Source organism: Oncorhynchus gorbuscha, linkage group LG02 (genome assembly GCF_021184085.1).
Source record: "Oncorhynchus gorbuscha isolate QuinsamMale2020 ecotype Even-year linkage group LG02, OgorEven_v1.0, whole genome shotgun sequence".
In the NCBI taxonomy this organism is placed as follows: Eukaryota; Metazoa; Chordata; class Actinopteri; order Salmoniformes; family Salmonidae; genus Oncorhynchus; species Oncorhynchus gorbuscha.
Genome location: NC_060174.1, coordinates 29,030,509 through 29,056,723, shown reverse-complemented (window position 1 = coordinate 29,056,723; position 26,215 = coordinate 29,030,509). Strand labels below are relative to the sequence as shown.

At 42.3% G+C, this 26,215-nt stretch overlaps 4 protein-coding genes across 6 annotated transcripts; 2 read left to right on the top strand and 2 right to left on the bottom strand.

The window, feature by feature from the left end:
• The first annotated feature begins 54 nt into the window (after positions 1-54).
• LOC124000463 (phagosome assembly factor 1-like) lies at positions 55-9,613 on the top strand. Of its 2 annotated transcripts, none has more exons than XM_046306836.1 (16): positions 55-1,091; positions 1,240-1,322; positions 1,440-1,523; positions 1,616-1,659; positions 2,932-3,011; positions 3,123-3,217; positions 3,787-3,851; positions 4,111-4,223; positions 4,902-5,035; positions 5,155-5,238; positions 5,352-5,434; positions 5,635-5,678; positions 5,802-5,851; positions 6,035-6,093; positions 6,203-6,275; positions 6,383-9,613. In XM_046306836.1, exons 1-16 carry the CDS (start codon positions 1,028-1,030, stop codon positions 6,470-6,472), a joined length of 1,245 nt encoding a protein of 414 aa, XP_046162792.1. In that variant the 5' UTR covers positions 55-1,027; the 3' UTR covers positions 6,473-9,613. The 2 variants fall into 2 exon arrangements, with proteins under 2 accessions (XP_046162792.1, XP_046162783.1); XM_046306827.1 differs by having other exon boundaries at positions 3,754-3,851.
• Positions 9,614-10,722: 1,109 nt separating this feature from the next.
• On the bottom strand, positions 10,723-15,256 carry LOC123992452 (UDP-GlcNAc:betaGal beta-1,3-N-acetylglucosaminyltransferase 9-like). Its single transcript, XM_046293606.1, is given in 3 exon segments — positions 10,723-12,468; positions 12,471-13,163; positions 14,995-15,256. Coding segments are annotated over 2 exon segments (1,338 nt in total). The 5' UTR covers positions 12,820-13,163; positions 14,995-15,256; the 3' UTR covers positions 10,723-11,479.
• Positions 15,257-15,478: 222 nt separating this feature from the next.
• LOC123992445 (Bardet-Biedl syndrome 2 protein homolog) lies at positions 15,479-21,932 on the bottom strand. 2 transcript variants are annotated; one of them, XM_046293593.1, is made up of 18 exons: positions 21,334-21,932; positions 20,591-20,719; positions 20,251-20,478; positions 19,952-20,077; positions 19,758-19,820; positions 19,528-19,605; positions 19,288-19,392; positions 19,060-19,146; positions 18,721-18,856; positions 18,496-18,635; positions 18,047-18,188; positions 17,482-17,653; positions 17,172-17,298; positions 16,896-17,018; positions 16,665-16,802; positions 16,438-16,550; positions 16,165-16,313; positions 15,479-16,053 (listed from the first exon to the last, which is right to left on the bottom strand). In XM_046293593.1, the coding sequence occupies exons 2-18, from the start codon at positions 20,705-20,707 to the stop codon at positions 15,947-15,949; spliced, it is 2,151 nt and encodes a 716-aa protein (XP_046149549.1). In that variant the 5' UTR covers positions 20,708-20,719; positions 21,334-21,932; the 3' UTR covers positions 15,479-15,946. The 2 variants fall into 2 exon arrangements, with proteins under 2 accessions (XP_046149549.1, XP_046149539.1); XM_046293583.1 differs by having other exon boundaries at positions 17,172-17,301; positions 21,334-21,930.
• Positions 21,933-23,236: 1,304 nt separating this feature from the next.
• Positions 23,237-23,961, top strand: LOC124000454 (metallothionein A). Its single transcript, XM_046306814.1, has 3 exons — positions 23,237-23,397; positions 23,516-23,584; positions 23,756-23,961. The coding sequence occupies exons 1-3, from the start codon at positions 23,373-23,375 to the stop codon at positions 23,845-23,847; spliced, it is 186 nt and encodes a 61-aa protein (XP_046162770.1). The 5' UTR covers positions 23,237-23,372; the 3' UTR covers positions 23,848-23,961.
• The last annotated feature ends 2,254 nt before the right edge of the window (positions 23,962-26,215 follow it).

The following is a 26,215-nucleotide window of genomic DNA, read 5'->3' as shown; positions in this document are numbered from 1 at the left end:
AAATATGTTGGTCAGCTGACCAGGAAGTGGTGATTTCTTCACGATACACAGGAAGTTGAATAATCAGCTGATAGTGGTGGTGTTTTGTTGGAAGTTGCCGTTGTTTGTGAAGTGTTTATATTCCTTTCTCTTCAATTCACGATAAAGACACAACAAACGAAAAAAGGAATTCGATGGACATTTAATTATTAGTGATGTTATGAAAATTAGCTAAGTGACTCACTGTTACAATTTCAATTCATAGCTAGCTAGATTGCTGTTGAATCCTCGGGAAGAAAGAAAACAGCAACGTAACGTCAGTCAACGGGTTTGAGACGTTCTTTGTTTTTGTTTTGTCAGACAGAATTGCAGTATTTGGTTTCTTCTTTTTGAACATCGTTTTATATTTATTTATAATTGTGCGTGGATGTTGATAACAATAACTATACAGGAGAGCTAGCTAGCATAGTTACAAGTCGCCGATAATTGTTGTCAAGCTCCTGAGTTGTCTAATCAGAAGCGAGACAACAGAACTGTTTAGATATTGACGAGTGTGGAAAGATTTCAGACTAGCTAGCTAGTTGTTGTGGTGTGACCGTCATTTGCACATCACTCAGTTATCTCAACTGCGACCTGTTGGTAGAGTTATATGTCAGCCACCAACCTGTAATTATCAGTTAGCTTTGTGTGCAATTTAGCAAGTTTGTTGCGCAATTCCTGAATGCCAACGTTGTCAGCAAGGATCGCTGGTCCAAAAGTATGGTAACAGCAATGTGTCGTAACTAAGTGTTGGAGTGTCTTGGCCTCTGAGAAGGTGTAATTTGTCCCACTGTCAATATATTTCAAGGTGTTTTATGTAAACCCGTATTGTGTATGCCTATGAATTAAGTATTATTTTATTGTGTTAATAGCTTCATGTTGTGTAGAAACCGTGCAATTGAAAAGGAGTGATTTAAGAAGAGAAGGATCAGGCAGTCTAATATTAAAGAACGGTCCAGTTCTGGCACAGGCACAGAACCTCCTTGAAAATCCTTCTCCCTACTTGCCAATGCTGGATCTGGAAGTTGTTCCTGAAAGATCTTTAGGACATGAGCAATGGGAATTCGCATTAGGTAAGCGACTCAGAAGATAATAGGTTATTTGGTATTTCTTCATCCGACCACACACCCTAAATGTTTTCCCTGTCCGTTATTTGACATGTTTGTCATTTGTAAATCCGGACTAAATCTATCTCGTATCTTCTCCATCTTTTTGTCACAGGGATGCCATTGGCCCAGGCCATTTCCATTTTACAGAAACACTGCCGCATCATCAAGAATGTCCAGGTTCTCTACAGTGAACAAGTAAGAGATGAGATGACTGCTCTTTGATATGATGTAGGGTGTGGGCTGTCAGATTAATGTCACAGATTTTTGATTGACTGTACCCTGTAATTACATGTTATCTTTCTGTGTTTCTAGATGCCACTCAGTCATGACCTCATACTCAACTTGACTCAGGATGGAATGAAATTGCTGTTTGATGCCTGTAACCAGAGACTGAAGGTGAGGGAGGGGTGCTCTCGTGACTTTAGACTTCATTCAGTAAATACTGTATGTTGAACACTAATCACGTCTCTTGTTGCTGTAATGTTTAGGTGATTGAAGTATACGACTTGAGCAAAGTGAAATTGAAATACTGGTGAGTGATCATCTGTTCCTAGTGTGAATAGCTGTGTGAGTATTAACAAATGTATATGTGAGTGAGGTAGGAATTTGTCCAACTGGAATTGTTTATTTTACTTAGTGAGAATAGTTTGTTTTGCACATTGTTCATGTTATGTATGTTGTGGGAGTTTGTGCTACTACAAAAGTATGTGGACACCCCTTCAAATTAGTGGCACTTCAAATGAGTGGACTCTGCTATTTCAGCCACACCCGTTGTTGACAGGTATATCAAATCTAGCACACAGCCATGCAATCTCCAACGAAACACTTTGTCAGTAGAATAAAAGAGCTCAGTGTCTTTCAAAGTGGCACTGTCATAGGATGCCACCTTTCCAACAAGTCAGTCTGTCAGATTTCTGCCATGCTAGAGCTGCCCCGGTCAACTGTAAGTGCTGTTATTGTGAAGTGGAAATAGGAGCCACAACGGCTCAGCTGCGAAGTGGTAGGCCACACAAGCTCACAGAATGGGATTACTGAGTGCTGAAGCGCTTAGTGCATACAAATTGTCGGTCCTCAGTTGCAACACTTACTATCGAGTTCCAAACCACCTCCTGAAGCACGCAAGCCTCAGATCACAATGCTAAGCGTCGGCTGGAGTGGTGTAAAACTCGCCGCCATTGGACTTTGGAGCAGTGGAACCGCGTTCTTTGGCGTGATGAATCACGCTTCACCAACTGGCAGTCCGACAGATTAATCTGTATTTGGCGGATGCCAGAAGAACGCTACCTGCCCTACCTGGTTCGGGCTAGGCCACTTACTTCCAGTGAAGGGAAATCTGAATGCTACAGCATACAGTGACAATTCTGTGCTTCCAACAGTTTGGGGAAGGCCCTTTCCTGTTTCAGCATGACAATGCCCCCGTGCACAAAGCGAGGTCCATACAGAAATGGTTTGTTGAGATTGGTGTGGAAGAACTTGACTGGCCTGCACAGAGCCCTTAACTCCATCGAACACCTTTGGGATGAATTGGAACGCCAACTTCGAGCCAGGTCTAATCACCCAACATCAGTGCCGACCTCACTAATGCTCTTGTGGCTAAATGGAAGCAAGTCCCCGCAGCAATGTTCCAATATTTAGGGGAAAGCCTTCCCAGAAGAGTGGAGGCTTTTATAGCAGCAAACTGGTGACCAACTCCATATTAATGTCCATGATTTTGGAACGAGATGTTCGATGAGCAGGTGTCCACATACTTTTGGATAATATATTGCAATAGTATCTAAGCCTAAATGGTGTCATTGTCTTGCAGTGGAGTACATTTCAACACTCAGGCTATAGCACCCACTATAGAACAGATTGACCAGTCCTTTGGTGCCACACACCCTGGAGGTAAGGGAAAGACACTCACCAATCAGCAGATACAACTTGGTTTCTTATTGATAGTACTGTAGAATGCTTCAAGGTAGGCTTGTGTTTGACCATGTTTTCCTCACTCCACAGTATACAATGCTGCAGAGCAACTGTTCCACTTGAACTTTCGGGGACTCTCCTTCTCCTTCCAGCTTGACTCATGGAATGAAGCTCCCAAGTATGAGGTGAGACTATTACCTGTTCCTGTTGTATTTATCCCTAGTATGCTGTTTTTATCTGACTGGCTTTATCATTTCCTTATAAACCCTGTTTGACATACAGTATCTGCCACACTGCAAATGTATTCCGTAACTTGCTCTTCTTGTTGTACCCTTAAGAGTTTCCCTCATCTATTTTTTCAAATGGACTTTACCTGGCTGACAACCCGTAATAGACCTTGTTAACCAGATAAAGTACTAGTCTTTTTGGCTTGGATTATTTGTTAAATAATGAAAACCCCTGTGTCTCATTTTGACCCCATGGGAATTAACAAACTAATTGCTACATCACCAATATGATGCATGAGTATTTGGTTTTGAAGCATTTGATAATACTGGAAATACAAAATAAATCTGCCCAAAAATTGCTTAGTATGTATTTTTTGTGAAAGTGCATTGCTACAGTATAAAGCTGTTGATGTGAGTGCTTGTGTCTCTATATGTTGAATGTGAGCTGTTGAAATGCACACGCCAATCTACTCCCAGTTGTTTTGCTTTGACAGCCTAACTTTGCCCATGGCTTGGCCTCCCTGCAGATTCCGCACGGGGCCACAGTGAAACGGATGTACATCTATACTGGGAACAACCTACAGGACACCAAGTAAGAACATAATGTATTCACAAGCACACCTGGAATAATGTATGAGCATGGCAAGTTTATGGGGAGATTGAGGAAGCAGGTGGAGTATAAGGTGAAGGGGAAGATACTGTGTGTTTGGTGAGCTTGTTTACTCCAATGGAAATGCTTCAACTAACACCATCTTCTCCTTTGAATATGGTTAGGTTTAAAATTATTGTGAGATGTGTGATCTTGGATTGCAGAAAAAAACATGACTGTGACTCACTCTGTCGCTCCTCAGGGCTCCAGTGATGCCCCTTGCCTGTTTCCTTGGCAACGTGTATGCAGAGTGTGTGGACGTGCTGAAGAATGGTGCGGGACCACTTGGTCTGAGACTTCGCATCCTCACTGCAGGTACATAGCAAAGGGACATCTCAACCCACTCATGTCTATGAGTACAACACCATCAGAACTGTGTAATTGAAGCTAATTCTGTTCGGGTTGATATTCATTTTGAGGCTCTCTGAACACATGCCACTGACGGGACTGGAGGACATAGGTGTTCTTTTTCCGTAGCTCAATCCATCCACAATTCTAATTGGATCAGGCTAGTCTTCTCTCCTCCCTTCCTTTAATTAATTCCTTCCTCCAGCTCTGTTGTTAGGACTGTAATAGGGCCTCCTGCTGGAGCTACAGAATAGTGCTTTCCTGCAAGTCCCTCAGTTCCATGCCCTCTCCAGTCCATATGTAAAGCCCTGCTGATCTCATCACCAGATATCACCTCTGACAGGCCCCTCCCCTGGAGAGGCTGAGCTAAACAAATAACCTACAGGAGGAGCCATGTACACTATGTACTTGTACTCTACACCCTTTAGTAGATGAGAAGAGGGCTGTCAAAATATGTTAAGTCATCTGAAAGTCTCTTGGAATCCCTCATCCAGTGTTTAGACGTGTGTCTTTTGACCAGCTGTTTTTGTTGTCTCTGGTTTGATGTATTATATGCATTCGTAATGAAATGATGTGCTCCAACAGTTTTGCAACATCAGGTCATATTCAGCTTGGATAATGAGTGTACTTGTGTCCTGTTGTCAGGCTGCGGGCCGGGGGTGATGGCTGATGCCAAGGTGCGTGCTGTGGAGAGGAACATCTACTTTGGAGACTCCTGTCAAGATGTGCTGAGTGCTCTGGGCTCGCCACACAAGGTCTTCTACAAGTCAGAGGACAAGGTATGGCCCTTAACTCTCTTCCCTGTCTCCCTCTTTTACCCTGACCCCCCTTCTCAGACTTGACTTGCTGCTCTATGTTTATAAACAAGCTCTCTTCATGTTTTGGTTTCCTGTTTCAGATGAAGATCCACTCTCCGTCGCCTCACAAGCAGGTCCCGTCCAAATGCAATGACTACTTCTTCAACTACTTCACCCTGGGGGTGGTAGGTCTTGGTGTTATATGGGGGGTAAAAAGAGGGCTTGTCTTTTTTATGTTGACATTAAATCTCAATGTGCAGTTTTGACCTCTGATTGTTCCCTCTTCCTGTCGTTCCAGGACATACTCTTTGATTCCACCACACACCTGGTGAAGAAGTTTGTCCTTCATACCAACTTCCCTGGTCATTACAATTTCAACATGTAAGTCTCTCTGCCTCAATTAAGACTGGCACTTTATTGGCCCTTGGCTCAAATATGCAATGTTCAGACATATGATTCATTTGAATTAATAATTTGCAGTAGAGCCATAAGAGGCTATTAACTCTTTAGTGGTTGAAGTAATGTAGTCGCAGGACTGAACGGCTCCCCACTCAGTAACATGTAAAATCTCTCAATACTAGATATCATCGATGCGATTTCAAGATTCCACTTGTCATTAAGAAAGGTGAGTTTCTAATCAGCTTTTGTATTGTATTTCCTGAGTTTTTTGGTGCTCCTTTTGTACTCTGCCTGTCTCCTCTCTGACCTATGTCAAGTCTCCTCATGTAATCTTGACTGTGTCTTTCAGAAGCTGCTGATGCTCAGTGGGAGGACTGCATTCTCACTACCTACAGCAAGGTCAGATATGCCTGACCTGCTCAGTCTTTGCCTAACTGAATGTTTTCCTACAACATACTGTATATTTTTGATAAAGAGTTGTGAAAAACACCACACAAGCAACTATGTTTAAACTTTATAGGTATCTGTGACTTCAGAGAAGGTTTGTGTTCTCCTGACTGACTATGGTTGTGTCTCCCTTAGTGGGATCAGATTCAGGAGCTTCTTGGACACCCCATGGAGAAGCCTGTCGTGCTCCACAGGTAAGAGATGCCTGGGTTAGAATATACATGACTACTTTCTGATTAAGTGTTTTCACTGACTGCTGGCTCTGCAGTTACCAAAAAGGTGTTCATTTTTTCTGTCTCACAGGTCATCCTCTGCAAATAATACCAATCCCTTCGGCTCTACTTTCTGTTTTGGACTACAGCGAATGATCTTTGAGGTAAGAACTTAGTGTGTTTTCTGAGTCGTGAGGGATGATGGCATTAGGTTGAGTAGTACAAATGCCTGTATGTAAACTGTCCTAACTGTGCAAACTTGTCGTCCCAGGTGATGCAGAACAACCACATAGCTTCAGTGACTCTGTACGGTGCCCCCAGACCCAGCAGCCGGGTCCGAGCCGAGGCCAGCGCCCACTGAACAGCATCCTACTGCCAACCCAGGCTTGGCCTGAGGGCTGTCTCTCCCCTCCTCCAGGCCACACCACAGGACCCCTAGGCTGATCAGAGCAGTGTACTCTGTCTCACTCAATCTCTCACACACTGCCATGTTCACACCAGAGAGGAGCTCCTCTGGACCCATCTGCCCCATTCTGACAGGCACCTCATCCAGAGGCCTGCTAGGAGCCTTACGTCAGTCTTCATCCCACCTCTCATCTCTGACTTACCCTGTCCCAATGGTCTTCATCATCAAAACACTCATTAGATGTGTTTCATCAATGCACATTTGTATGCCGGCATGCACAAACACATGCTCACCTGCATACACAAATGAGCACCTGCGTGCACGTTACAGTTTTTAAAATGACTTAATACATGCTTTACATACACACATATATCAGAAACTGATACCAAAATCATTTCAATCCTTTCTCCACTATATGTTCATGTTACCTGTTAATACACATGCATATGGATGCAGGCTCATCTCATATCTGCAGCACTAGCATAACAAGTACACCATTACATACACAGACAGTTACAGAAACAAACATGCATGCACACAGACAATTGCATGAATAGAGAAGTTGTTGTTTTTAAAAGGAGAGTGGTAAAAGATGACTAGCACAAACTGGCCTCCCCATGGAGGGTCCTAGTGCTCTGCATGCTTTGAGGGGGAACTGTCTTGGCACATGATCAAACACAGACACACATACTGGTCCACATACACCACACACACACATTCATACACTCGTGTCATGAACAAGTCCTCAGCATAAGCCACCTCCTATTGCAAGGCCGTAAATCACTAACTGCATTTGTAGTTAGTTTGTTTTGTGTTTATTTGCCAGGACCGATGGAAACATTTGCACTAAGATACACCCTATTTACTTTCTTGTTGTTTCCTATCCAGTGAGGAGTATTGTGCATTTTATTTCTATTAGTGATGGCAGAGGAAAGGCTCCAGCTCCTCTATCCCATGACTGACTTCCTTTCCTTCCACATGTACACTATCCCCTCCACTGTCCACTGCTACCCCTGTCTTTACAGCCTTCTCCCCCATGCTATCTCATGATATCTCTCTTTCCCCCTCCATCTCTCTCTCTTCACAGGAGATACCCAAATGAATCCCTCAGATGTACTTCATCATTGCTATCATTCTTAATTTTTTTTAAAGTGTTAAATTGCCAAAAGTTTTGCCAAAGATGGTTCAGCATGTTTTAAGTTATCCAGACATTTTAGTGTCAAAATTTGACCTTTTTCTAAGAAGAGCAGACATTCCCTCCTAAACAATATTTTTTTAAATTGTAGGCCCCTGACCCATAATCTTAATCTCTCCTAAATACTTCTTGAGTATATCATCTTTATTATTTGTGCTTTTTAATGCAGATATTTTATCATTCAGTTTTTAGTCTCCTGAGACTCCTCCCTATGTGTAGCAGGTAGATTTGGGACTATGTGCAGCAGCAGTCTCTTCTGGTGTTTTGTACAGATTTGTAAATAGTGTGCTCTTTTTTTTGTCATTTTAAGCTAATGGTACAATGTGGGTCTGAATTGTTTTAAGGTCAGAGCACACACCAGACGTGACACTTGTATTACTTAGGAATTCTGTTTGATGTCTCTCTCCCTAGTGGAGAGACCAGTGGCGCTCCTAAGCCCTGGGCCTGGAGGGTTCATTCATCTTTCTAGTTCAGCTTTAACCACTTGGTACTAGAGACAGATGCTGAAGATGGGCTAAAGCCGAGACAGGGAGGGGTTACTGTTGGATAGGGAAGGGAGCCCTGTGCAGTCTATGATGTTTAGAACCCCTGGATGTGTGTGTGATCAGTGTTACAGTGGGTTGATTGTGTTCTGGTGCTAGATCAGAGGTGTGACTGAGGCTTATACGTGTGTGTCCTCCTCCCATCTTGTGTATCTATCTGCCATCATGTCAGCCCCTGTCAAACCAGGCCTCCAGGCCTCAGCTTTACAGCGTGTGATGCAGGCTTATTACATGGGCATTGTTCATTCTGTTACATTGACTTGTTTCATGAGTTGCGATGGGGGGGGAGGGTACTGTTGTTTTTAATTTTATCCCTTGCTTTGTGCAAGTTGAATAAAAGAAAAAGGTAGAATGGGTTGTTAAAGTTGTGCCTCATCTCCCACCAAGCCTGTCTTGACTTCTCTCTGTAAATTAAACTAGGCTATAGAACTGCATTGTGTATGACTTGAGCATGAAAAGTTAACATGTTTGGCTGACTGTCACCCATAGTCATCATTGTCCTCTTGCTCCAGAAAACATAACAGTAAAGAGTAGATTAAAGACTTGGGTCACTATTCAATCTGTATCGCTGAAGTATTACAGCTAGCACGATAAATGTAAAGGTAATTCATTTTCAATTACTCTGTAACTCAACTTTCTCGATATGGATTGAATAGAGCCCTTGATGTAGAGGTCCTGAGCTCAGTCATGAAGGGCATCGCTGTCATCCTCATCACATATCCCCCTGGTATTCTGATTGGAAGATTTGCACAGTACACAATACATTGTTTTGTCCGGTCTTATGTTATCGTTGCAGGACACAGAAACATGAATATCACTCTGAACTTCTCACAGCAAGACAATGTTTATAACATCAGTTTGAGCACTCACTGGCCAGCCCTTCATGACCTGAGATGGATACACAGACTGGTTGTGTTGGAATTCAAATACAATGCACACTCGGCTTTGAGCGAGAAAACAAATGCAACACCACCAATGTTGCAGTGATGTTTCTGGAATGTTACTGCTGAGAGTGAGTAGCTAGTGTGCTGGGCTGTGCTTGCCCAATCTCAGGTGGACATATCAGATATTTTTTTAATGCCAGGAGCAAGTGAATGCTTCATTTTCATCAGTTGGTTTTAGCTATTTTATTTCCTCTGAGGTAATCCTATTTTTCCATTGGAATGAATGAATTGGTTGTCCTTAAGATTAGAAATGGACAACTTCAGTTTAGTGTAATACTCATATTAATTCTATGTATTGTCTCCCTTTATATTGTGTGTTATCCTCCTCCCCCAAAGTAATTATTTTTGGTGGATTCAGTACAGTTAACCCATTTCTGGAAATGGGAGTTATCCTTAATTAAACTTGTGAATCAAATTCATTGGAATGTGGTGTTTTATATTTTGGATAACTTTACTTCTGTACAATAAAGAACATGTATAGATCAACATTATCAAGCATGTCATAGAAAGCAATAACCATTACTGCGGTGAATCAGAACGGTCTGCTTAAAGCTTGCACAATGCTTCCGACTGAAACGATGCAAGATTGCTGTGGTAAATTTAGATGAGCTCATTAAATCTACTGAAACTCAACATTTATAATTTTATAACACTGCTCATTATGAATTCTGTTAATTAAAAATAATCCTGTTACTGTGTGTACAAAAAGGATATGAACAAATGGATGTAATAAATAAAACACAAAAAGTATTGTTTTATTTATTTACTAAGAGCAAGAAAAAGCAGTACATGCAGTTTTTCCACCAGGGACAAGTTCAGTGTTAACAGATTGCTTTCTATTTTCATATCAACAGCATGTCGTGTAAAGAAAGCATTTAGACTACAGTTGGAGGTGTAGCTGAACATACAGGTTTAAAAAGGAACACCATGTATGATGTCTGATTATCAGAAGTATTGTAAATGATAGCACACCACCCACCCACTCATGTTCAGGCTTTACTCTGAGCTTTGGTTTGTTGCTTGGTGATTGTCGTCTTCAGTGTCTAATTATGAACTAAAACAAAATAGGTTCTGTGCACATAACAAGGTGTGAACTGTTTCTTTGTGTTCATACCTCTGCTGGAACATTTCTAGGAAAGTTCCCCCAGAGTGTGGAACTATATAACGAGGTCCCTTGGGGACTTCCTACCACAGCTACAGTTATTTTGTTGATTGAACCTTTATTTAACTAGGCAAGTCAGTTAAGAACAAATTCTTATTTACAAAGACGGCCTACCAAAAGGCAAAAGGCCTCCTGCGGGGACGGGGCCTGGTATTTAAAAAAATATAAAAAATACAATATAAATATAGGACAAAACACACAACATTACATAGAGACCTAAGACAACAACATAGCAAGGCAGCAACACATGACAACACAGCATGGTAGCAACACAACATAACATGGTACAAACATTATTGGGTACAGATAACAGCACAAAGGGCAAGAAGGTAGAGACAACAATACATCACGTAAAGCAGCCACAACTGTCAGCAAGGGTGTCCATGATTGAGTCGTTGAATGAATAGATTGAGATAAAACTGTCCAGTTTGAGTGTTTGTTGCAGCTCGTTCCTGTCGCTAGCTGCAGCGAACTGAAAAGAGGAGCGAACCAGGGATGTATTTGCTTTGGTGACCTTTAACAGAATGTGACTGGCAGAACGGGTGTTGTATGTGGAGGGGGGAGTGAGGCCTAAGAGGGTTTTATAAATAAGCATCAACCAGTGGGTATTGCGACAGGTGTACAGAGATGACCAGTTTACAGAGGAGTATAAAGTACAGTAATGTGTCCTATACAGTTGATGCATTGAGCTTTGCCTCCCCTAACTTCCCTTTCAAGTCTACGTACAGGTGTAATATGATGTGTTATCACACACAACGATTCATAATTGACAACACTGTAATGTACATTCAATTTCACAAAATCAACCTGGCACATGCTTCAGTCAATATTGACCTTACTGAGGCTCTGTGCAATAAAATACAAAAATGAATTCAGTCATACTGTACCTAAATGGAGCAGGGATATTTTAAACATTACCACCAGTATACAGACTGGTTTTACATCCAGGATGTTAATGAAAAAGATAACATGTTTTTTTTCTTAGAAAAGGAGTACATTTACATTGGCTGTAAACTTTTAAGCAAAAACCTCAGAATAACTAGCAAACATTCAATCACAGCTTCCATATCCCAATGGCTTTCACAGTGTAGTCCCTCTGATCAACTTAAACCAAACCCCTCAATGCTTTACAAACACTGTAACATCATAGTCCTGTTCCACTGTAGTCTCTGAGTCCTTTTGTCCTGTTGTCCCGAGTACCTTGCCCCTCCACTTGAAGGGCCACAGGGTGGGGGTCGGGTTACTGTGACAGCTCAGTTGGGGGTCATGCAGCAGGTTCCACATGAGCCAGATCTGTGGCACTGTCAGGCTGTGTACCACCATCAGCTCCCTGTAGAAACAAGGGTCAAACACCTGGAGGTGGGGAGCAGCAGAGGGGCGCACAATACCAAACGTACGAAAACCCTCATGGTGTGACGGTTTCACTCCAATTCTCTGTAAGCACATGCCTAAGAACACATCGTCCATAGGGAATAGTTCTACCTGCTGACACGCTTCACTCAGCCGCCTGGCGGTGTAACCAGACATCACAAAGCCTCCCCCTCCAGCATATGACGGATATATCGTCTGGCCGTACACAAACTCAGGCACAAAGTACTTGCTGCTGCGCCGGCGGATGGGGCGGGCGTGGTGGATTATATCACCCACAAAGAGGTCCTTATCAGGCTTCTGACCCTTCACCATCTCCAGAATGTTCTCAATATTCACATAGACATCAGCGTCACCTTTGAAGATGAACTGGACATTGGAGCAGCTGTCATTCACCCACTGGAGGAAGTGGGTCTCTTTAAGTGTCAAGTTGAAAAATGTGTCATCAAAGTCCCAGAGGAGAATGTCCCCAAAGGTGTGGCTCTCGTAGGCAAGGAGCCGGTCCCAGAAAGGCAGGGCGGTCTTGTTCCTGGGTACCCCAAGGAGGAATACAGTCTTTACTGTCTGCCCATCCTGGAGAACACCCTCTCTTCCCCAGGTGTGCCGCACTACCTGTCTCCTTTCAAAGTCTGCCACTACTGACTTGATAGCAATGAGCATGTAGGGCTCGCCTGAGCACTTCCCTAGCTGGTCCATCAGCAGTCTGAAGTCCCGGTTGTCCTTATCCCTCAGGTAACCTCAAAGTCAAAAGGTGGTCGTGTGGGTGAAACCGGAACAGCCTTTGTCCCCTCATCTTTCTTTGACTTAGATTTGGATTTAGACTGAAGTTTAGACTTGGGGTATGTCTGAGACTTAGAATGGGACTGATGCGGAGACTGGCACTTTGTCTTGTCTGGGGGCGTAGAAGGGACCCGTTTAGTTACATGGCTCTCTGGTGGGGGCCCTAAAAGAGCTTGTGAGCTTGTACAGCCCTGCTCTAACTGCCAGGTGTCCCAGGTGGAATTGAAGCCTTGATGGGCATACAACATCAGACAGAGTAGCCCCAGCATGAGCAGGATGCACAGAACATCTTTTATATGAATTCTCCTCATTGTGTCCCACTGAACCTATTTCCCTCTCATTTTATGTACCACTCTTTTCCCATTTATCTTTATTTTCCTCTCCCTCAGGATCTGAGATCAGAAAGCGCCACACAGCATCCTGGGAGGATTTCATAATACTGATCATCCATGCAAAGTTTTTCCGGATGTTTTCCAACCGGATTGTTTCCATTCATTGAGTGAACATAATGACAGGGAACAGTTATGACCCTGAGGTCCTGACGATTTATTCTCCGTAACCCAACACTCTGCAGTCTTGATGTTTCTCCTGCAGTATGTGAGGGGTTTTCCCTTTAGTCCATGACACTCATTCCATCCCATCTCATCAGCAGGCTCTGCTCCTTGATATGAAGATATATCACATGAGTATTAAACATAAAAGGAGAGGAACAAAAGTACATTTTATATTTACAGTTATTTACATTGTATAATTTATTTTCTGTTTTTCATTTAAGTTATTATTAATAAATGATCTCTGCAGTTGCAATCGTTCAAACTAATTTCCCCAAATTCTCAGAACTATTTGCAAGAATAAATCTTCCTATAAACAGACACGCCCCCTATGGTTTCCCGATTACGATTGAATTTAGGTTTAGGAGTGTTTTAATTATGCATATTTGGTACAACAGCCGAAGCTGTAACATGTGTTTACCAAAACAACATGCATAGAGAACATTCATTAATTGCGTCTGAGGCATATGTCGATTCTGATACGCTCGCAAGAAAGGCAGCGCTGCACTCGGATCAGTATTCTCCCTTTCAAATATTTACCTACAAATCAGCTCCGAGAGAGACATCACCTATGGATACAAATATTGCGGCAGCTTATTCTAATGCTCACCCCAAAATAGTGCACAAATCAAGAAGTTCCACATCATTAAATATATTGAGGCAAAAATGACAGACAGTAACGTACAAATAGCTAAATAAAACTAAATTTAATAAACATGACATTTGTTTTAATATAATTGAAAAACAGCATATTGGTATACGTAGCCAATCTGTATTCGAATAGACACCGCGGTTTTCATTTAATCATATTTGTATCCTTCGCATTTAGTAACAATTGCAAAGAAATTGGAAACCTTATATTTGTAGTCACAGTCTCTTTAAAGTTATCTGTAGTCACAGAAAGACAAATAAACATCTGGATTTTGTTTAGCGGAGATCTCCTGTGTATAAAGTGAGGCGGAAGGACAAAAAAAACATCTAATGGACGACCCACTTAGCTGTTCTACGACTGTTCTGAGACAGTCGTTAAATAACGAGCGTTTTCAAGAGTAACTTTACTGATGGATGGTTTTGGGAAACGGATTTGACGATGTTCCTACGAACGTTTAACGATGAATTTAGCCTTAAAATACGTTTGGGAAAACGGACCCAGACCATCTCCCAGTTGTCTAGCATTCAAATGACACCTCAGAAGAAGCAATGGAAAAACGTGATTCCCCAAAAACACGCCACTTTCAATACAGCTACCACAGGAAATGACGTTTTCGTAGCAGGTTGGGAGAATTTATGAAGCTGGTTAGGAGAAATAACGTAGCAGTTTAGGATAATTAGGTTAAGGTTGGGAACTTGGGTAAGGTTAGGAACTTGGGTAAGGTTAGGGTTAGATAAAACGCTCTCATAACCTGCTACAAAAAGTCACTTCTGTAGCTATGCTCCATCGAAGTGGGGTGTTTTTAAAATAAAATGTTCCAAAACATTTCGAAGAATGACTACATTGACATCCCCTCTTATAGGACGTAGCCCCAAATAGGAGGGGGCGTGTCGGATCTTATGTTAAACTGTACATAAGATTCCTAAATAGAAAAGCATATCCTGTGTTCATTAGAACATAGTGTTCCTAACGTAATGCTCATATTAATATCCTTCATAAATGTAACTATCGGTTAACCATGCAGTTTATAGCTTGAAAAAATGCATCCTTGAACAAAACAACTAAACGTATTTTACGCATTTTTCACATGCTTTTACCCTCAAATGAATAATTGTGTTGCATATATTATATATCCTACCATGACCCATTACATTTACATGTAATTGCCAGACTGTTGCATATTTGCATATCACAGGGAGCCCTATATTGAATAACCGCGTTTGTATTGTAATCAGTATACAGTATGTGTACAAAGTATCCTGCACATCAGTCATCATACTTACCACGACAGATTAAAGTCACCAAAGCAATTATATAGCGCCACTGCCAAACCCGGGAACATCTGGTTTCTGTATGAAATCTGCAGTCTCAGACTGTAGGAAAGCTGGGGTCCAACCTGGGTCCAACATAAACGAGGTTTAAAATTGAGAGAAAACACATTAAATGAATACAGACGTACTTGGTTTGGAGGCTCTGTAAGAAGGAGTTAACTTTTGGAGAAATGTGCAAAACTGGCACGACACCGTTTCAACCGTGTTCTTTACACTGGCCACGTGACACGTGTGGGAGTCGCAGGTTCAGCTAACAGCTAAGCAACTGGAGACAAACTCCCAAGAATTTGGAGGAAGGGGGCATAATAATGAAGACCTAGCATACTTATTTGTCCGACAGTGTACTTTTACGGTGATCGTTGCAATATGGGACAATCTGTTCTTTTAGCCCTTAGTGGTCTAAAATGGCTGCAATTTAGGAGCAGGACTCACTTCGCATGGTGAGACAGACATGAAATACATTTATTTAACCGAGAAGACTTGAATACAAATACTACAAAGAAAAACTCAAAACACAGAAAAATTAAGTTATAAGACAGTCATTTAAATTAGTTTCTTTCTTTCTGCACACACATAATACAGTTCCCTGTCTATTTACAATCTACAAAAAGTAAACATGTATCTCACTCTGCTGGTCCCATTTAACATTCAAGGAGTATAGTTCTTTGGCTACAAAACAACATATACAAGTTGACAGTTACTCCCAACCACTGACTCCTCTAAAACATCACTGCTACCCAATGGCACCTGGGGGTCCAGGTGAGGCCTGTTTCTTCTTCTGGCCAAGCCACTAGAGAACTAGTCTTTCTTCTCTCATGTAAAGCCTTCCCCCATTGCTCCCCCAGACTGGCCTCTCAGGGATTCCAATCCCTTCAGGATTTCAGGCAACCAGAGTGCGGTGCCCTCAGGAAGAGGCTGTGCCTGCTTTCATGATCTTGAACAGGACGTTGACATTGTTGTTTTTGATAGCGTCTCGGCAGGCTGTGATAACCTGATTCTTTGGCTTTCCCACTGAGAGAAACAAAGAGGAAGAGAGGTTAGCAGAGATCTGAAACCTTTAAAACACACATTAAATTCTCTTCAAACCTGATGCTTCACTAATCTCCGCCAACCCCTACTCACCTCTCAGTCTCCCTGCCCTCTGAATGGCCTGGTTGACAGATTTAAGGCAAGCGAGGAGAGCATTGTGATTGTTGGATCGGATCTTGTACTCATTGATCAGGTCTCTGTTCAGGTCATAGAGCTCAATGTAGCGCTTCTTCATGTTCCTTCTGTCAGGCACAAAGAAAAATGAAGGGATTAAAAAGAAAAACAGGTCATTATCACCTTATCGACCCATGCAAATGAATCCTACAGAAAAATCATGGAGCTGGTGGTTGGTGTGTTGTCACTCACATGTCACCCATGAGCCGTGCGTCCTCTGCCTGCACCAGCATGTTACGGATGTGATTAGAATGATCTGCTATGGCCGCCGTCAGCTTTTGGTGGACAGAGTGATAGTCATCTACCTGTTAAAACAATTGATTACAAAAATATGTTAGGCCTACCACACACAATAATGAGAGAAATGGTTGGTAATGAGATAAATACTATTGGTGTGGAGGCTGAGGTGGGGAGTTTACCTCAGTTAGGGTCGTTCGCAGCTCCCCAAAGTATGTGGGGAAGTCTGCCTCTGCCTGTAGGTCCTCTATGGCCAGGAAGGAGGCCAGTGATTGGACTAGATCCCCTGCCAGGTCTATGTCATCTGTGTTTAGTGTGATCTGATTGTAAAGAAAAGGGCAGGTGAAGGGTCCATTTCGAAATACTAGAGATATCCTGTGCACAGCAATACGTGTTAGGACATGTAGACATACCTCTCCACTAGTGCTTAGCATGCTGATGGTGAGTAGTCCTCCGCCACGTAGAGAGGTGAACGTCACATCTGGGGTATCAATGCCCTCTAGTAAAAGGAAGTTCTGGTTCAGCCACATGACCACCTAAAGACAGAGAATACAGCCATTTGATAGTGACAGTAACATTACTATGGAGCAGAACGCCAGAAGGGCTCGGAAGTCGCCACAGGTGACAGCACATGAAAGTATGTGTGTGTATAAGAGTAAGTGAGAGAAAGCGATAGAGTTTGTGCTCACTCTCTGTGGCCTGTCGTTGATGGTGAAGGTAACTTTCCCAGTAGGTTGGGGGGCCTCAGGCTCAACATTAAGATCATACATGGAGAAGCGAGGCAGCTGACGTGTGATCTCAAAGACGTGGAACTGACTGCTGCAGGAAACAGAAGAAGCACAATCAAATGACAAAATAATGTTGTTGTTTTTTATTGGACAGAGCTAAAGTTCCACTGAAACTACAACGTTTGGATAATAAGAGTGAATTTCATTGGCAAATCAATACATCTATGCAGAGAACACATATATGTCTCTTTCATCATTGAAATATGTGTACCTGCACTTGCCGCCAACAAAAGCTTTGATGTGTAGATCCACAGGGATATCTTTGGGGGGAATGATAGGAACACAGATAGAACCACATAGATTCTGGGCACTGGGATGTACCACATGACTTTCACCCTCAAAAATTCCCTCTGCGAAAATCAGCACGGCTCGAATTATGGTCTCTGTAGAAGGAATGCCAAGAGGTCAGTACCCAGCCCACTTACCTCAGTAAGTCACATCAAATCAAAATCAAATAACATCACGTTACTGGTCGCATACACATATTTAGCAGATGTTATTGCAGGTGTAGCGAAATGCTTGTGTTCCTAGCTCCAACAGTGCAGTAATAAATACACAATGCTGAGAATTCTGGAATTATAGGATGGTGAGAGTCATTGGTTTCAATGTGGGACAGGCTGAGGTTTGGTCAGCTTGGTGAGTTTCTGTGTGGTTTTAGCTCTGTGTAAGTGAGCTGCTTACTGGGAATTGATGACAATGTAAATCTAGGACATGAGTGTGTTAGTGGTCCGTGAAGATGGTAAAGGAGGGTATCTGTGTGGGGTGATGGTGTTTACCATTGGGCGTGGAGATGCTGAGCTCTATGTGTGACCTATGGGACTCCGTGGCAGCTCTGACAGAGAGGACAGTCTGGAGCTGGGTATTGGCTGGTATCACCCCCATCTGGGTGTCCCGTTCTGAAGCTCCTGGGACAGCCTGCTACAGAGACACAGTCACACAGAGGTATTTTACACTATGACACAATCACCATGGGTGTGTAGTCTGTACAGAGTTAAGAGGTGGAAGGATAGTAGTGTTCTCCTCACAGTAACTGAGAAAGTTTGTCTTTGAATGTTGGTCTGGGGTGTGGGTGTATGCTTGTACGTGTGGGCTTTAGCATTATATTCTTATAATATTAACTTCAGAGAGTTTCAGCACATCAATGAATGTAAAAGTGTGTTTGGTTGTAGCTTTATCCTCAAAGTTCTTTCTGTGAAAGTGTTTGTCAGTGTGTGTTCTTAGAAACCTTGGCATTCTCCTCATAGTTGCGTAGTTCCAGTAGCAGGTTCTGCCTGCGCTGACTCAGCTCTCGGATCAGATCCTGCTCCACACTGGAGTCCATCAGATTCCCCTTCATCTCCTTACTGGCAGGCAGGTAGCCACGCACTGACAACCAGTACACAACATATTGGATGTCACTTACTGAAAACATACACACAAATAAAGAATATTCAATAGCCATGGTCTTTACCTTCTCCCTCCACAGAGGTACAGATTAGCTGTATCTGTCCATCCATGCGATAGTCCCCTTCCACCACTCCAGCCACAGAGGACGAGAAGTTGTCTTTGAAGATGACTTCACCTGTTCGATCGCTCCGTGCATCAATCTGTAAATGATGGTGAAGTCAAGGGGACTTACAACATTCCTTACACTTGGAGGAAAGGCTGGTGCCAAGTGCCAACCAGTTCCAGACAATGTGACAAAGTGAAGGATTAGAGAACTTTGGAAGACTCTCCTTGATTTGCGCCGTACTCATTTTAACAAATAGGTGCTAAATTGATTATCGACTGACACATCAAGGTGGTTTACCTTTCCATTGGACCAGCCTGTGATGAGTTCTACAACACCGTCAGCGTTAAGGTCAAATGCATGGATGCTCATTGCATGGTTCTTAGACTGCAGGGAGAAGGGGTAACCTTTACTGGCACATCTTTAAACATAAAGCTGGTGCAAGTTTAATATGCTTTGTGTAAAGTGACAGGGATGCATTTAGACAGAAAACGACCTAATATTCAGCCAATCCAAAACTTGCAGTACCTTGATTCTCCAGTAGCGGGCAGTGCGGTCATATACACCCACAGTGCCGTTGGCCAGAGCATAACCAAACCTGCTGCCATGCATATGACAGAGGGAGGTAACCGTCTGAATGACACAAAGAGAGAGCAATCAGCATACATTGTCTCTTTGCTGACACACAATGTACTATAAACATCAAGATCATAAAACATAATCAAATAGCATTAGAAACAACATGGCCTCATGTAAGATGAGCAATACCTCATTTTCAGCAATCTCAGACACAAGTTCGTCTTCTTTGAATACCCTAATGTCAAAGTCCTCTGATCCGACAAGAAGCTGTAAACACCAGACAAAAAACCCCACAATATATTACCCATTTTAGGATCTAGTATATGCCTATCTATTTAATAACACAACATCTGAAATTCTTGAGTTTTATATTGCAAAGTATTTGCTTTCATCTTTGGATAAAAATTTAAATGCAACACCTCATTTTTTCCATCACCAGTAAAATCACAGAGCACCAATGATCGCACATTATCCCCCGTGACCTGAAAATGAACCCATAGAAACAGACATCAACAGTTATCACTTTTCTATTGCATAGAATTATTTTTATTTCAATTTCATTTTTGCACAACAGTTCACATAATCAAGAGAGTAAGAGGAACGCGAGCCATACCGTCCAGAACTGGTCATTCCCCTCATAGTCAAATCCTTGCAAAGCGCAGTTTCCTCCGATGATGGCGAGGGGCGACTCAATGTTCCCCAATTTCCCTAAAACAATGGCATTGGCCCCATCTGTCACCTACAGAGAATATGATGTGAAAAAGGACATTACATCATCATTTGCAACTTTGTATTCAGTTAATGATTCAGCAGGCAGATGGCTTATGTAATACTGCTGCTACAACATAATCATGAGGCTGTATTGATATGTTATAACATTGTGTCCAGTCCTTTGTATTGTCCTTGGTTCACCTCTCTGTAGAAGATGTCAGCATTGTCGTGTACGTCATAAGCCAGCAGGTTTGTCTGGGTGCCCACGAGGAGCGTGTCTCCAGTGGTGTTGGGTCCTAGTGTGCCAGCTGTCAGGCAGCTCACAGCCTGGTTGATATTGAGCAGAGAGATGTCCGAATCCTGGGCACTCTGACTCAGACGGTGGGCTGCCTGCCGCTGGCCACGTGTATGAGGGTTATGGATGAACACCTGATGGAAGAGAGAAGATTGAATAACTTCACTGGAGTGCTATGCTTCAATGCATACTTCATGCATGCATGTAAATGGAGAAACTATGAAAGAGAATTGAGTGAGGCCATACCTTCCCTGCTTGTGTAGCTGCAGTGAGGCATGGGTGGATCCCATCAAACTTGCCCATTGTAACCATGCGAGGGTTGATTTTATGGTTCAGCTTGAGGGTGAATATAGGCACCAACATGGTGGCACAATCCTACAACAATAATAACCAATCATGGTACATATGGTGTGTGTGTGTATGTGTTCTGCTGGTTGCTTGTTTTGAGATGAGTATGAAATCGAATCATTACTGCTGGAGAAACAAGGATGTTGTATCATTCTTTCAATCTAGCAGATACTTGCAAACTACCCTAATGTTATAAACAGCTTACTCGTCGCCCGCTGGGTGTCCCGTTACCTAGCAACACTGGGCAGCTTGTCAAAGCTTTTCATCTACCTAATCCCTGTAGTTTGCTGCTCTCTAGTTAGCTATGTTCATTGGCTCCTCATTATCTTCAAAAATTGCCAACATTAGATAAACAGATAACTACAAAGATAGTATAGCTATGACCAATTAAAATAATGTTAGTAGTCGAGTGCAAAATTTCAGTAGTTCACTTTCCCAATCATGAAGACATCCACGACTGGCACAAAACAGTCAGATTGATTGTAACTCATCACAGCTATCTACGTTAACGTTAGCTAACTAGCTAGCATGCTAGCCACCATTTCCAGCTGCAACAAGACACGATATTTTTCAACAACATAAAAAGCATTGCATTTTACGCATATGAATGGAACATGTGATAAAGTGAGATGATATCTTACCGAAGTCCTCGATGTTTAGCTGTCTTTAACTGTCAACGTTTATGGGTTAGCTAGCTACAAGCATGCTATGCTAACGTCCGAATACAAGGCAACAAGATGCTTTCCCTCTTGCAAATTACGTAACTTGTCACTCAAATCTTCTGAAGTTACTGAGGGGGTTCGATTAATCTCGCCCGGGCGCTTGTGTAAGCGTGTTTTGCACCGCCTGAAAGTTGGTAGCAACCGGGCTTGCCACCCGCAAATGAGCCAGGTGCCCCGCATAAACACTGAGGGGGTTCGATGAATCTCACCCGGGGAGTCAGTGTATGCGTGTTCTGCACCGGATGAAAGTTGATTGCGTTCGCTTTGAAACCGTGCCGCGTTCAACGAATCAGATAATCGGAATTTTCCGCGTTTCCTAATTCCGATTAGGATGTGAACGCAGTGATGTGAACGCGAAATCAGCTCAAAACAAAGTGATTTAGGAGCACGTGGAGTAATGAGTAGGATTCTGTTTCACATGCAAAAGTGATTGCTTTTGAGCTTTATTCCCAATTAAAAATTCAAACATGTATTTCATGGACAAAACGATGTTGTAGGCTTCTGAACGATACACCATGATGCCTTGTTGACAAAATGACAGAGCAAGGAGCAGATTTGAGAAAGGCGTTCCTCCCTCCCCGCTTTCGCCTGATGACGTGTGGGGTTTTGCCCGGTTCAACCTTGGTCAGCATAAAATAACTCCCTCACTTTATCGCGAGCACAACACTACAGTACAAAGTGCTGTGAAGTAATCGTTGAATAAACAGGCTTCATTAAATTCTTCAACAATAAGTAAAAAAAGGTTTAAATTATTTTTACTCCAAAAAACAAGTTCCTCACCGGGAAAACATGCATTATATTCCATTATACTATATGTTTCTGTATTGACTATGATTCATATTATGGTAAAGTACATGCTTAACTTTAACAAAAGTTAATATATCTTCATTTTATATGATGAAATATATATATTTTCATGATAGACTATCCTTGTTGTAGGCCAATGACAGTTCTGGTAGCATCACTGTTTTCAGTGTAATTAATTGTAGCTGGTACTGTCAGTGACTATTTGTATAACATTGCACAATGTTTGTGGTATGACACAGCTCAATTACTCAGGCAGGAGATTCTGGAAAAATACTAACACTCAGTCGACGAGCGCAAAAATACTAACACTCAGTCGACGAGCGCAAAGTGATTCATTCTCATTCGAATGTTGCTCACGAGTGCTGCCCGTGTGCAAATAAGGGGAGCATGGACATGGAAGCTCTCAACACAGCACCAATGACAGCAAATTCCCCCGGAAATGTGACAAAAGAACAATTGCCCAACTGTTGTGTACCGTGTGCACTGCGCACAATAACGATGACTGTCCAGTCGAAAACCAGTCAACAATGTAGTGATTTATAGCCTAAATCGTCGTTTAAATCTATTTGTCATAAACACTATACATTCAAATGATTCACGACAAGTTTACATCTAGAATTACATACATTTCTCTCATTCTAATCTATAGCCTACTAGTCCTAGATTAGATATGCCTATAGGCTATAACACTTTAAATCATCATGAATTTGAACAATACATTTAGTGTGTCTGTAAAATAACAATATCTGGTAACTAAACGTTTAAGTCCAGACCCAGTGGGTTATTTGAAGGCATTCATAAATAAATAAAAATACTAATACATATTTGCATAGTAACATAATGGGTAGCCATATTTGAATGAATCAATTGTCAACATGGTAATTAGGCTATGTAGGCTATTGAAACAATAGGCTACTATTCCCTTGATGGGCATGTTTTCGCGCTAGATAATAAACCGTGTGCAAGCAAGCCTATTAATGATCTGTCTGCGTGAACGCACGACTCTGTTCTGCACACGGCACCTGTCTGCCCCGGACGATATAAAGTCGAAGTCTCGCTAGTTAGAAATTAAAAGCGGACAACACACCACTGACACCCAGCCAAACTACTACGATCCATTCGGATAAAGAAGGGAGCTCAAAAACTGGAAAATGGATCCTTGTGAATGCTCCAAAAGTAAGTTATGTATATTGATCAATTTATCAAGACTATAGGCTATGGATACGCCTTAAACGTATTTCTAAAATCTTAACAGGCTAATTACCAATTACCTAACTCAAATGTTTATTTATAGCTGGAACTTGCAACTGCGGTGGATCCTGCAAGTGCTCCAACTGCGCATGCACCAGTTGTAAGAAAGCAAGTAAGTGGTTCTATTCTAAATCCAACTAGTGTTATTAGGCCAATAGTATTGTTCTTATCGCTGGTGGCACTTTAAAGCCCCATGGTAAGCCTAATTAACCTCAATTTCCTCATTAGGTGGCAACAAAATAGTCTTTGGTCATCACTAATCGATTATCTTTCGACCCATCAGGTTGCTGCGACTGCTGTCCCTCCGGCTGCAGCAAGTGTGCCTCAGGCTGCGTGTGCAAGGGCAAGACTTGTGATACCAGCTGTTGTCAGTGAGGCCTGTGTATGACATCACAATGCAGTTAATTCCCTATGACTATGAAGTTGTACCATCTTGAGCATAGCTTTTGTACTTTGTAAAATGTAAGGAAATAAATTGCATGTAACTTATTCAAGTTTCTTTGACTAACTTGGGTTACTGGAGTTGTTGGGCTTTGGGACATAAGTTTCTTTCTATAAAGACTAACTTAGGGTTACTGGTTAGTTGTTGCAAGCTTATGGCCAGTGACATGCTGACTGACTACAAAAGCGTAAGGTCTTGTTGGAAAATGAGGCATGATCGCTGAGTGTTATAGTCCTTGGTGGAACCAGAACTCTTTAACATGAGAAAGCGTTGCGGAAGCTATTTTTTTAAAGATGCCACAGCGCTATTCCAAGTGGGATGCACTGATGGGTTCGTGCTGACTGACCGCCAGGTAAATGGCATCCTTTACTGCATGAACAAGATGTATGTCAAGTGGCATATAAGGAGATGTATACCTAAAATGTGGAGGGTGAGCATGAGTCAAATGGGGGAGGGTTTGTTAAAGTGTGAATTGGAGGTGACGTTTTCAGGTCAGGATGAATAAGTGGACCCTTGCCTTTCGGCTGATCTATTTGTGGGTGTAAAGCGTTTTGGTGGTGTGGGTAACCAGAAGTGGTCTTGAGTGTTTCTGCTGGTCAGAAGGAGCAGGCTCTCCAAATGGGGACAAAAGATATGAATTGTTTCAAGAAAGGTGCGCCATTGAAAGAAGTGATTACTGGGGTAGCAGTGAAAGTTAACCAACTGAAGGGGGAAGATTCCTGGTGTTTGGTGCGACGTGGAGTGAGTGGTGAAACGAGTTCAGTTCTTTTGTGTTTTGATATAGTCTTTGCCCGACAAAGTGATAGAATGTTATCCTGTTCGAACCTTTGTGCCGAATACATTACGTTTCAGGTGTCAAGCTTATGGGCATGAGACAAATGTGTAGCATTGGGGAAAGTAGTATGTGTTAATTGTTGGGGTGGGGAAATGGGGATCTGAAATGGCAGGTTGAGGTTTCCAGGGTTATAGTGCAGAAGTTGTCATGCTGAGGAAGATAGGTAAAGGGGGAGGGATCCTGAGAGTGGCGTGTAGTAGATCTGTACCAGTACAGATCGATAGGACAAGTGATGTTTCAGTAAGATTAGATTTATAGCAATGGTTATCAATTGTATTGCAGGGATGGAAGATCAAGGTGCAGAAAATTGAGGTTGTGGTGGCAGCTGCAGAGGTATTTTGGTGTGCAAGCTCTTGACGTCAGAATTCCAGGATGTGTTGAGTGGTAGGGTCCCACCCTTTCAAATTTTATTGGTCACATGTGTTTAGCAGATGTTATTGTGGGTGTAACGAAATGCTTGTGCTTCAAGCTCCGACAGTGCAGTAATATCTAACAAGTAAGATCTAACAGTTTCGCAACATATACCCAAAATACACGTACATCGAAGGAATGGATTAAGACTTATTTTATTTAACATGAACTACGCAAGACAGTTAAGAACAAATTCTTATTTACAATGACGGCCTAGGAACAGTGGGTTAAATGTCTTGTTCTGGGGCAGAACGACAGATTTTTACCTCGTCAGCTCGGGGATTCGATCTAGCAATCGTTTGGTTACTGGCCCAACTCTCTAACCACTAGGCTTCCTGCCGCCCCTATACATATATACATACAGTGCAGTGAAAAAGTACTTGCCCCCTTCCGGACTTCCTTTTTTTATGCACTTTTGTCACACTTAAATGTTTCAGATCAAACAAATGTAAATATTACACAGAGAACCCAAGTAAACACAAAATGCAGTTTAAGTTAATTTATTAAGGGGAAAAAAGCTATCCGAACCTTCATGGCCCTATGTGGAAAAATGGTCCCCTAAACCTTAACTGATTGTGCCACCCTCAGCAGCAACAACTGCAATCAAGTATTTGCGATTACTGGCAATGAGTCTTTCACATCGCTATAGAGGAATTTTAGCCCACTCTTTGCAGAATTGTTTTAATTCAGCCACATTGGAGGGTTTGAGCATGAACCGCCTTTAAGGTCACGCCACAGCATCTCAATCAGATTCAAGTCCGGACTTTGACTAGGCCACTTAAACCTTAATTTAGTTTTTTAAAGCCATTCCGAGTTGGACTAGCTGGTGTGTTTTGGGTCATTGTTCTGCTGCAGAACCCAAGTGCGCTTCAGCTTGAGGTCACGAACAGATGGCCTTCGGGATTTTTTTGGAGAGCAGAATTCATGGTTCCATCAATCACAGCAAGTCGTCCAGGTCCTGAAGCAGTAAACCAGCCCCAGACCATCACACTAACACCACCATTTTATTTTACCTTTATTTAACTAGGCAAGTCAGTTAAGAACAAATTCTTATT

Excerpts from the sequence above, each read along its gene's own strand:
- LOC123992445 (XM_046293583.1), bottom strand. The coding sequence starts at position 20,707 with ATGTTGGTGCCTATATTCACCCTCAAGCTGAACCATAAAATCAACCCT. Across the intron at positions 20,479-20,590 it reads CAGCTACACAAGCAGGGAAG|GTGTTCATCCATAACCCTCA; the intron begins GTATGGCCTCAC and ends CTCTTCCATCAG. Across the intron at positions 19,821-19,951 it reads GGAATGACCAGTTCTGGACG|GTCACGGGGGATAATGTGCG; the intron begins GTATGGCTCGCG and ends GTTCATTTTCAG.
- LOC124000463 (XM_046306827.1), top strand. The coding sequence starts at position 1,028 with ATGCTGGATCTGGAAGTTGTTCCTGAAAGATCTTTAGGACATGAGCAA. Across the intron at positions 1,092-1,239 it reads GCAATGGGAATTCGCATTAG|GGATGCCATTGGCCCAGGCC; the intron begins GTAAGCGACTCA and ends TTTTTGTCACAG. Across the intron at positions 3,012-3,122 it reads TGGTGCCACACACCCTGGAG|TATACAATGCTGCAGAGCAA; the intron begins GTAAGGGAAAGA and ends CTCACTCCACAG.
- LOC124000454 (XM_046306814.1), top strand. The coding sequence starts at position 23,373 with ATGGATCCTTGTGAATGCTCCAAAA. Across the intron at positions 23,398-23,515 it reads TCCTTGTGAATGCTCCAAAA|CTGGAACTTGCAACTGCGGT; the intron begins GTAAGTTATGTA and ends GTTTATTTATAG. Across the intron at positions 23,585-23,755 it reads CACCAGTTGTAAGAAAGCAA|GTTGCTGCGACTGCTGTCCC; the intron begins GTAAGTGGTTCT and ends TCGACCCATCAG.